Consider the following 11,918-nt stretch of genomic DNA (forward strand, 5'->3'; position numbering starts at 1 on the left):
ATGCCCAACAAAAACTGGTTCACCACTTACAAATTACTAAATTATGGTTTGGAATGATGCTTTATGCAAAGTTATCGGAATGGAGAACATCATATGATCGTGTGGTGAGGACGTTATGTGATGTTAGGCACATACCAAAGTTGAGAAAGAATTTGATTTCATTAGGTACTTTAGACTGTAACAGGTTTAGTTACAAGTCCAAAAGTTGGGTAATGAAGGTGGGTAAAGGCGTTCAGACTGTGAAGAAAGTGCAGAAAGTACTGGGGAATATCTATGCACTACTAAGTACTACAGTTGTAGGTGGAGCTACAGCTGTAGAGTCTGAGTCGAATAGCACTGTCTTGTGGCATATGCGATTAGGGCATATGGGTGAGCATGAAATGAAGGAGCTTCACAAGAGAAATCTTTTGAAGGGGGTCAAATCATGTAAATTGTATTTCTGCTGGTACTGTGTACTTGGGAAACAGAATAAGGTCCAGTTTATGGGAGCCACGCATAAGACGGAGGGAATCCTTGACTACATTCATTCAGATGTTTAGGGGCCAGTGAAAGTAACATCACGAGGAGGGCATATGTACTTCATGAGTTTCATTGATGATTACTCTTGAAAGGTATGTGTGTACTCTATGCAACATGAGTGTTTTCCAAGTTTAAATTGTGGAAAACTGAGGTAGACAACAAGAACGGAAGAAAGATTAAGTGCCTTAGGTCATACAATGGCACTGAGTACACAAATTCGAGCTTTAAAGAGTCATGCAAGTAGCATGGCATAAGGAGACAATTTACAGTGCTCAAAACACCACAACACAATGGTGTAGCGGAAAGGATGAACTAAACTATAGTTGAAAGGGCTTGGTGTCTCAAGATGAATGTATGGCTCGCAAAGAACTTTTGGGCAGAGACAGTTAATATGGCGTGTTTCCTTATTAATAGATCACTAAGGGCGACACTGGATGAGAAAGTTACAGATGAGGTGTGGATAGGCTTTGAGGTAGACTACTCCGGTTTGAGAGTTTTTGAGTGTCTAGCCTATGTGCATGTTCCTAGTGAGGAGATATCAAAACTTGAGGCAAATTCTAGATGGTGCATCTTTCTGGGGTATCATAAAGGGGTGAAAAAATTCAAGCTGTTGGATTTGAAATCAAACAAAGTGGTGATTAGTAGAGACATGGTTTTCAATGAGAAAGTCATGTTGTGACATACTCAGGAAAAAGAAGAGAAATAGGTGCTAGAAAACTACAACAACGATGAGCATGTGGTGCAAGTGGAGTTAGAGACTCAAGGTGGAGATGATAATGATCAAAGCACAGGGAGTTCTAGCTCGAGAGGTCAGCAGCAACGCTGTAACAACCTGCTTATCTTAATATAAAATGAAACATAATAAATAAAATAGTCAACCTGAACCTGTGGGTATCGTCGACGAGTCCTGTAGAAAGTTCGTCGACGAACCTGCACCCTCGTTAACGAATTCCCTGTATTCGTCGACGAGGACCTGATAAACTTCCTTAGTTATTACTCCCAAAATGCAATGTCATTGACAAACGCCTTCTTCTGTTTCTGTTTCCATTTCCCTTCCTCTCTATTTAAATATCATTTTTATTATTCGGGCCATTACAAACGTAATATAGCCGTAAATAGACCCAAACGCACTATTAAGCCACCGCCCATGTACGAATTTGATGATCTGGTATCTTATGCATGACTCACTCTAAAAACCTTAGAGAATAACTCCCAAATATAAGAGTATCACCAAATAGTATTAGGGGAGTCCTTAAGTCATTTCCACAGGGAACGGTTTGTTTAAGTTCCAAATTTAAATATTATAAAAAAATAATAAAGGAGAATTAAGCACTACGATTAATTACAATGTTATTTACAATAAAAATAGGTTTATGGGCATAACCAAAAATGGTTTATTCTTCTTTTGTATGAATTGGTAAAATGTATACTAAGTGAGCTAAAAGAAATTTAAATGCAACATGTTAATAAACTCAATATAAAATTGAAAAATAGTTATGTATCTACTTAAGATTTATGCTCCAATGCACCTTGCCACTAATATTACTCTTTTCCATAAATTGGAGGAGTTTAGGACGTTTGTTGAATGAATTATGATTATCTTTGATCAATGGGCTAAACCATAATTATCAAGAACATCTAACCCACCTATTCCCAACAATAAATGGCAAATTATAATACTTATGCTCTATGGGGCATTTTGTCAAAAACCTACTGTGCACTTTGAAACTAAGCTAATTTCAAAACAGCCCACAAATACAATTTAAATCAGCAAATTGCAAAAAGAATAAATGCAAAAGAAAAAAAAAACAAAACAAAACATTTCCAGAAGAATTCACAATCATAAGTCTAAGGAAGAATTGGAGAATTAAATGGAACACATATTGGGTTCGGATTCAGCCAACATTTCTTGATTTTGAGCCCAATTAAAATCAAAATTGGAAGAAGGAATAGCAAGGGGACACTCTCAGGTTGCTATGCTAGGTGTAGCCTGCGAAGAAGAGGGCCTCGGGCTGCTGTTTGGCTGGACAACAGTTTACGAACAGCAGAGAAGGCCTCGGACAGCAACTGCTATTCTGGGTTTGGGTGCTGCTGTATGTTGAGTCCTAGACCAAATTAAAATCAAATTTGGAAGGAGTAACAATAAGGGGACACTCTCAGATTGCTGTGCTGGCTGTAGCCTGCAAAGAAGGGGGCCTCGGGCTGCTGTTTGGCTGGGCAATAGTTTACGAACAACAGGGAAGGCCTCGGACAGCAGCTGCTGTTCTGGGTTCGGGTGCTGTTGTATATTGAGTCCTAGACCAAATTAAAATCAAATTTGGAAGGAGGAACAGCAAGGGGACACTCTCGGACAACAGCTGCTCCTGAAATCAAAAACAAAAATTGAAAGCAAAATAAAATCAAAATGGAAGAATAAAGAAGTTGCAATGAGAGATTTGGTGCTGGAGTTCGGTTGGGGAAGCAATCTACGAACAGCCAAGCCACCCAAACTGAAATCAAAATAGAATGAAGGAAGAAGAAGAAGTGGGCGCTGGAGCTCGGCTCAAGGAGTCTACAAACAGCCCAGTCCCATTGAAATTGTTGTTGTGTTCTCCCTTTTCTTCCCTTCTCCGAATCTCCCTCTTACAGATTGCACATGCAGCCCCTCAAATTCCTCCTCCAGCTGCAAATTTACCCAATGGATTGGCACATGTGCAGGGGTTAAGAATCTCCAATTTCCTGAAATGCAGCGAACGCCCCTCAAGTTCCTGAAATGCTACGAGAGCGCCTGAGAGCGCCTTAAGTTCCTGAAATGCTTCGAGAGCCCCAACTATATTGTTAATTGTTGTTGAAATTCAGAACTGAATAGTGGATCATACTTTCAGCATTCACATATATAACTAGGATCGTTGATTGGTACAGTACGGTCGCCGATTACCTTATTGTGAATTCAACCCTTCTTAAGATTACATCATTAATTTCATATACATATAATACATATATTAATTGATCAATTAAATTTCAAATCAAGCCTAGGCTATACAATAGGATAATGTAACCTAAGAAGATACAAAGAACATATATTACTCTTTTTTTTAACCAATTGAAGACTCAAACGAGGTTAAACATATAATGAGCCCGTCCCATATCCCTTTCTATCCCTCCTACATAGAGAATATCATTATTTCCCCATAGGTAATATAGTGAAGAATCTTTTTATTGAATTTCCTTGAATCCATTAAGTCCTTAAGGAAATAGTTTCCCTGCATTGGTGGATCAAAATCACAATTTGATTTTTATTTATCTATTTTCACATATGGGTGAGAATGCTTTTGAAGAGCCTTGATTACTTTGAGGACAGGAAGCTGGCTTATCACCCAAGATGATTTTGTGCACAAGTGGCTTTCCACTTAAAGCCTAAGATTAGCATTGGAATGATTAGAATTATTTCAAAAATTTGGAACTAAAATGGAACAAATTAAAGTTTAGGATGATTGAGTATATATATAATTCAATCAATAATTTAGAAACAGGGAGTCCAGTTTATCCCTTTTCATCCAAATTCATGCTCACGAAGACATTACTGGTGAAATAAAAAAGCCTAAATCTAAATAACCCAAGCAATTAGACTATTATATTAGTCTTACATGTTGGCCAATACAACCATTAGGTAACTGTTAAAGGACAATTACAGGGGAAAAAAAAATTTATTTGTTTTTTTCTTCTTATTTTCTCATGCATAAATCATTCTCAATAAACTGCGTAGGAAGAGGAATGGATTATAATGAAGATGATAATGATACGAAATTATGTATTTGTCGTAATGTAAAATAGATACACTATCAACAATTTGATATAACATTATTTTGTTAAGAAAATACTTAAGTTGACAATAATATTAATAATTTGATATTTATTTCATATACTTTCCAATTTCAACGTTTTTTTCTTTTTTAGTTTTTCATTTTTTTCATCTTCAACATTAGTTTAATGATAAATTGCTAACTTTTTTAGTCTAATCCCTGTTTTGATACTGACAAAGCACAAAGAACTTATGTGTATACTTAGCATGTGAATAGATATATTATTCAACACACACATAAGGGAACTGAAAATGGAAGTCATAAAATGCATAAAGCTCAAATGATCAGGAGCATTCCATGAAATCAGAATAGTAAAGAAGAAAAATAACAAAACATTTTGATTTAATTTGTATTACATTTAATTTTTATTATTTGGCCTGTAATAATGCATGCATCTGCATGATATAGATTGAATGCTTAGATGGTCATAAATTGACATTAGGAAACCTAACCTTTCAAAGACAAACCTTTTTCTAAAAGACTAAAATCATACATAAGGTTTAGAAATTATTTAGGGTCAAAAATTGGGCCAAAATTGAGTTTTTAAATAGCCCTGGTTGACCGACCCATTGACGTTTTAATCACCTCAGTCGACCAACCACACTGTAGGCCAGAAGTCAAATAGTTGACTAAGCCTCGGCCAACCGACCCTAAAGTGAACGTAGCTACCACAATCGACTGACCAATGAAAAATTGACTTTTCCACCTTCCACGACCGACCGTCCTTTTAGTTCAAATTTACCTTGGCCGACCAGCCGCTTGGATCAGCAAACCGGCCTTAAGCCTAGGTCGACCGAACCTACGAAAGGTTTGGAATTGCCTTCGACCGATCGACCCACACCTTACTCAGCCGATTGAACCCTTTTGAAATTCAAAATACACTATGAGAGGACAGCCGACCGACGCTTGGACCAGTTGACCAAACCTCTCAAGTTCTGGTTATTTTTTGCACTAATCTCGTTTAATTTTTTAATTAAATAATTTTAAAAATACGGAGCGTGTCCCTAACGATCATAATTTTCATTAAACCTATAAATACCTCATTCATTAGCTGGATTAGTAACTTTGATTAGCCAATTTTTTTCTCTCAAATTTATTTAGGCTATTTTATTCAAAGTTCCCCCAAACCTATTTTATTGCAAAAATATTTCCTTTAGGGCAAAATTTTTATTCTTCTACTCTCTTTCATTTTGATCATTTGAAAAACTTTTTGAAAGAGAGCATTTTTATTTTAGGGCAATTTTGTTTGCATCCAAGCTTTTTATAGATAAATTTTTATGTTACAAAAATTATTTGAAAAACGAAAACCCTAGGTTCTCCTATTATTCTTTGAAAAATATTTTTTGGAGAAAATATTTATTAGGGTTAAATCTTAGAAGCACGTATTATATACATTACCTTTCAAAGATTGAAAATATTATTTTGAGGAAAACACTTGAACTCAATTCACATCTTGTGTGAGTGCATTTTTAGAATTTCAACGTGTACATCTCTACTTGTATTTTCAGAAGCATTTCATATGTAGAAAAATATTTTTTATGTACCGGTTGGATTCAGCCTGTAAATTGAACTAGAGAGTCTCTACCCTGTAAGAGGGACCAGTTGAACTCAGCCTAGAAATTGATTTGGGTTTTGGCATCGACCGTAAAATGTTGCTGAGGTATCTCCACCTCGCAAGGAGTGTTGGTTATGGCTCAGCCCGTGAATTGAGTTGAGGTGTCTCCGGACCTGTAAGGGAGACTAGTTGGGTTCAGCCTGGTAATTAAGCTGGGGTTTACCTTGCCCTGTAAGGAAAAGTTGTAAACAGCTTCTACTTCGCCCCGTTTAAGTGAGTAGAGATAGTGGAATCCTTGGGGGGGGGTATGCTCAAGGAAGGGATGTAGACTAGTTTGGCCGAACCTCGATAACAAATCCTCTCTCTCTCTCTCTCTCTCTCTCTCTCTCTCTCTCTCTCTCTCTCTCTCTCTCTCTCTCGTTTATTTTCCGCACGTTAATTTTCATATGTGTATGCTTGTTCATTTATGGTTATAACTATTTTGCATGCACACATACTTTATTTAAATGAGATATGTCACACGTGTATGTTCACATTAATTGGTAAATCATTTTACATACACACTTTAAAATTTAAATGGGATATGATGTGGTATTTGTATGCTAATATTTAATTTGTTATGAATGCCTTATTGGTTTTAAAGATTAGCATACCTTATTATTTTGGGGAATTGCAATTGCTTAGAAAGACCCTAGGTTGCGAAATACTATCTGAAATCTTAAGTTGACCTAGGAAGTTTTTAAATCTTCAATTAACCCCCCTCTTAGGATTACACCAATTGTATAGTATAATTTTAAAGCTTAGGTTATAGTTATACAATATAATTTTTTGGTTCAAATTTATGACATTTTTATTACTTTATATTGAGTTTTTGAGTTTTATCTCATTTTGATTATGACAAATATAAAGTATCTTACCTGTGCATTGAGTATGTGAGTAGAATTATCACTTTGCATGCACGGATGGTAAGGATAACATAGAAGCCATGAGAAGCTAAAATTCAACATCACCTGGCGCATGACATGACTATACGTAGTGCAAAAGAAATGAAGACAAATCTTTCAAATTATAATTGCATTCAATTTATTTGGGTCTGTAATATTAATATGGTTTGTAATAATTGCATCTCATACATGATAGGGATGAATACTTAATGACCGTAGATTGACCTTAGGACCCCATGCACATAATGAAAAGTCCCTTAGGCTAAAATGTCACATTTATACAAATAGGGATAAAACTTATGGTCAAAATTACCTTCTTAAATAGCCCCGGCCGATCGAACCCTTCTAGTAATAACCAGCTTGGTTGATCGAACACATTGTAGGCTGAAAAGACTAAGCATCGGTCAACCGAACCCTTGGTAGTGTAAAAGCCTTGGTCGACCGAACCGCTCAGAAGTCAACATGTTAACTTCACGCAGTCGACCGTTTTGAAATGAACGTATCGTCCTAGGTCGACCAAACCGAAAAATGTCTGACCCCCCAACTATCCGGTCAACCAAATGTATAGTTCTTTTTTGCCACGATCGACCGAACTTAGATGAGTAGTTGACCGTCCTTTGTCTTGGTCGACTGAACCTGCGAAGGGTTCAAAATCGCCTTGAGATAGTCAACCACATCTTCAGTTCAAAATTGTCACGGTCGACCAAACTTGTTAAATTGGTCGATCAAACCTTGAATATGGTCGACTGAACCTCTCGGGTTGGCGAAATTTTTACCGCGGTTAAACATAGTTAAATTTAATTAAACTTTTTTCTAAAATACCAAATGAGTCCCCAACGGTTATATTTTGTGGAGTACCTATACATACCACTTCATTTGCTCTAATTAGCAAGAAGATTAGCAAATAGATTAGCAAAAGCTCTCTCAAATTTTTATACTCCTATATGCTCATACTCCATAATTTTTCCAAGTCTATTTGTTCATACTCTCTCAAACTCTTATTTGCAAAAAACATTGTGGAATAGAGAGTAATATTTTCTTATTCTCCTCTCTTGCAAATTAATTGTAAGATAGAAAGGAGATTGATTTGGTTCTATTGTGTTTTTCAAATCTTTGTTTGAAAAATCATCACTCTCATATACTTAATATTTTAAAATCCTTTTGAGAGTATTCTTTTAAAGTTCTTCCCATTGATTTTAAGTGATGCATCTATTTCTCTTGGGAAAAACTTTCCATAGCTTGGGTGTCTTAACATTTTCATTGTAAGACTCAAAGGCTTCATTTGTGATTATTGAAAAACCTTTTTGAAGCTAATCTCTATTGCTACCTATACTTCATTGTAGAAATTTATCTGTGGTAGACATAATATTGTGCATTGATAAATATTTGGAGTGCATTATATTTTGAATCAAGGAACTTATTCATTAGCATCTCTCGTATTATCATATACCTTATTTGATTAAGAGATATATTTGACGTGCTCACTTGAGCATTAATTCCTTATCATACTTGAGTGCATTGATCATATTGTGCTTAATTGTTGTACATTCTGCTTGTAGTAGAAGCATTTCCTGGTACACGAATTTGATTATCTGTTGTATTCCCGACGAGTGGTTAGAAGAGGGAAACTAGCCTTGTGAATAGTCCTGAATTGCTCAGACTCTGTTAGGAGAGCACCGAACTGGTTCAGACCCAATTAAGAGAACTAGGTGCATCATCCTGTTAAGGTGTTGTTAAGGTTGGGGGTCAATCCTGTTAATCTGACTTGGGGTATTCTCTTGCCCAGTAAGGAGAGGGAAATTGTAAACGATATCGCTCTACCCGCAAGTGAGCAAATTTAGTGAATCCTCTTACTTATAAGCTTGAGGCGGGGACGTAGGCATTGTTGGCCAAATTCCAATAACATTTTTTGTGCCTGATTTTAATTTTCGAAATTTAAATTCCTACACTTGAATGTTTATGTTTTACTATTGTGTATGATTGTGAATTATTGAGTCTGGTATCTATGCTTTGAATATTTGCTCAGTTAATTTCTTGGGGAGTTGAGACTGTTTTAAAAAAACCCTAGGTTGTGTACTACTGACTGTAATTTGAACCAAACTTAGGAAGGATAATTTTTAAATACCCAATTCACCCCCTCCCCCTCTTGAGAATACACTAATTCCAACACTTTAACTACTAAAAATTGTTTAATATATTTTCCAATATGTAGTATGTCTTATGTTCCTAAAATATTAATAGATTATATAAAGTATTTTGTTTCATTGATTAATTTATTTTACTTATGATTAGCCAAAAAGTGGTAATATATATATATGGTCTATCTACTCGTGGAAAACAAAATCCAACTCATTTTTCAACTTTATAACATTTATATAGAAAAAAATTTAAAAAAAAAGTTTTTTATAAAGTTCACAAAGTAGTTTATTTTTCATTCCTATTATTTTAGATGATTATAGAAATGCTATTTTGTTCTTTAACTTTTAAATTTGTATATGAAATTTGAAAAATAATTTTTTTGTTATTTTTTGTTTTTTATTTCTTATATAATTTTTTAAAATTAAAGGATGAGGTGTGATTTGATTTGCAAGAATTTAGTAATTTAGAAATGAATTTTTTTTTCGCAATTAAAAAAATTCATTATTTTCTTTTTTTTAACTCAAATCTTAAAAATTTGAAAGATAACTAGTGTATAAATAATTATTTGAAAAACTAAGAATAGCAAACAAAAGCTATTTTACACAACTACACAAGTTCGTAAATTTTTTGCCAATAATAATTTAAAACCAATGTAAAATTATATATTATCCTTACTAAACAATATCTTTGTAAAAAGAGTTAAGAGATTAAAACATGTAGATATACCAATGCATGGAAAAATTTTGTTAGCCACTCTATCCATTTTCTGTCACGAAATATATGCTACTTTCACTTCTTGCAACACCTGTTATCATTATAATATGCTATCTACTTACTTTTTTATTTTTTAAATCGATGTTATCTGAGATTTTTTAAACACTCGACTAATCTAAACTCTTTAAACACTTGACTAATATATTGAGTTAATGAGTTTGTTCCTTTACTTTTTCTACTTAAATACCACGATATTATCTCAAATAGAAAACCGTAATCCCTAAAACTCAAACTCTACTTATTTAATTAAAAAAAATTGATTTTACCACCTACTAACTAATACTATTATTAAAATACTTTATTGATTAAGCTTCCATTATAGAATAAAACTATCCTATTTTCATTTCACATGTCACCTCTTATTAACTCACAACTTGAAATTTCTACCTAAATTTTTTTTAAATTATTTAATCTTCCGACTCTGTTTCTTTATTTTAACTTTTTTTTTTTTGCTAAAAATAGAAAAATAGAGTAAAAAATATACACGATTTTAAGTGAAATAGAGACGTTGAAGAACATATAAAACAACAAAATGATTATATCATAATTTGCTCTGTTTTTTTTTTTTTTTTTTTTTAATTTTAATTGCCAACAAGAAAACCAAAATACAACGAAACTCGGATGACATAACACATCGCAAAACAACATCACACAGACACAAACGAATTTCCACTGCGTTATCTAAAAAAGCCTATCTTCCATCTCCATCTCCATCTCCATCTCCATGCACCCTCTGCCCCCATTCATCAAACAAGTGTCACCACCCTCACCGCCTTTCTGCCGCCTGTCCATCTCCGCCACTTTAAAACAACCCTCAAGTCCTCCCTGTCATGACACATCACTCTCACACAAACACACACTCTCTCTCTCTCTGCATTAATTATTCATCACCAGAAATTACACAGAACCACCACCGTCCATGGCGGAATCGATGCAGCAGCTGCCACCGCAACTCCGACGAGTCACCGAGGGCACCAAGAGCCTCTTGCCGGAAAAGGGACCTTCCGCTTCCCAAGTTCTGGCAGTGATCACCCTCGTTCCCCTCGGGGGGGTCCTGCTCTTCCTGGCTGGCTTGGCTCTCACCGGAACAGTGATAGGCCTAGCCGTGGCGGCGCCACTGATCGTGATTTTCAGCCCCGTTCTGGTCCCGGCGGCGCTGATAATCGCCCTGGCGGTCGCTGGGTTCTTGACCTCGGGAGCTTTTGGGATCACTGGGGTTTCGACGCTGTCGTGGATCGTGAACTACGTGCGACGCAGCGGCGCGGGGGCGGAGGCGAAGCAGCGGGCGGAGGAGGCGGCGGCCCAGGTGGGCCAGAAGGCGAAGGATGTGGGCCACACGGTCCAAGGCAAGGCCCAAGAGGGCCTGAGGACCTGAGAAAGGCTGTCTAGCCAGCCCCTTTTTTCATCAAATTATTTTTTTATAAATCTTGAAGAAATCTTCATTGCAAAAATTAAGCTAATGAGATTATCTTATTTTTCATTTCACCCCCTCATCACATAGCTTACCCCTTGAAAAGGTGAATTGAATTATTAGTATTACATGGTTTACCCCTCTTATTACAAGACTTACACCTTGAAATGGTGTGTTGAGTTATTTGTATAGTAGACCTAATGATAAATATATATATATATATATATATTGTTTAACATGCCTAATAACAAAATATATACATGTTAAAACAATAAGTGGTTGCTAAATATTATAAACTCTTGTCGATACTGAATTTGGATGGTCCATTTTTGTTGTCAACACACTTGGTAACTATTTGAAAATCAATTAAGTAGAACAATCAACTCAGCTTACCAATTTATTTTTAAAAATCAAGTTACCATTTAAATGTTTTTATTTTTAAAAAGTAAAACAAAGAAAATCCTTTTGAATAGAAATTTAAGCTAAGAGCACCATTATGAATAGGAAAAGTATATCTTTAAGCCTTTTTTAAATGAAATTTAAAAGGTTGGCACCTTAAAACACTTATTCTAAGATTGATAATTGTACTTACCTTGTGTATGTACTAAGATTGATAATTGTACTTACCTTGTGTATGTACGTGTCTCTGTGTGTGTGTTTCCCATTTTGAAATTCGTTTTTTTTTTAAAAATGAGTTAAAATAGAGAAAAAAATCAAGCTACAGTAATGGTTAA

General features: G+C 35.2%; 2 protein-coding genes across 2 annotated transcripts; both read left to right on the plus strand.

Moving 5' to 3' along the window:
* The first annotated feature begins 212 nt into the window (after nt 1-212).
* LOC131145771 (uncharacterized mitochondrial protein AtMg00300-like) lies at nt 213-539 on the plus strand. Its single transcript, XM_058094960.1, has one exon. It carries the CDS (start codon nt 213-215, stop codon nt 537-539), a length of 327 nt encoding a protein of 108 aa, XP_057950943.1.
* Nucleotides 540-10,166: 9,627 nt separating this feature from the next.
* Nucleotides 10,167-11,155, plus strand: LOC131146081 (oleosin H2-like). The gene has a single exon (XM_058095374.1). It carries the CDS (start codon nt 10,693-10,695, stop codon nt 11,146-11,148), a length of 456 nt encoding a protein of 151 aa, XP_057951357.1. The 5' UTR covers nt 10,167-10,692; the 3' UTR covers nt 11,149-11,155.
* Nucleotides 11,156-11,918: the final 763 nt, after the last annotated feature.

Source organism: Malania oleifera, chromosome 13 (assembly GCF_029873635.1).
Source record: "Malania oleifera isolate guangnan ecotype guangnan chromosome 13, ASM2987363v1, whole genome shotgun sequence".
NCBI classification, from domain to species: domain Eukaryota; kingdom Viridiplantae; phylum Streptophyta; class Magnoliopsida; order Santalales; family Ximeniaceae; genus Malania; species Malania oleifera.

Excerpts from the sequence above, each read along its gene's own strand:
- LOC131146081 (XM_058095374.1), top strand. The coding sequence starts at position 10,693 with ATGGCGGAATCGATGCAGCAGCTGCCACCGCAACTCCGACGAGTCACC.
- LOC131145771 (XM_058094960.1), top strand. The coding sequence starts at position 213 with ATGAAGGTGGGTAAAGGCGTTCAGACTGTGAAGAAAGTGCAGAAAGTA.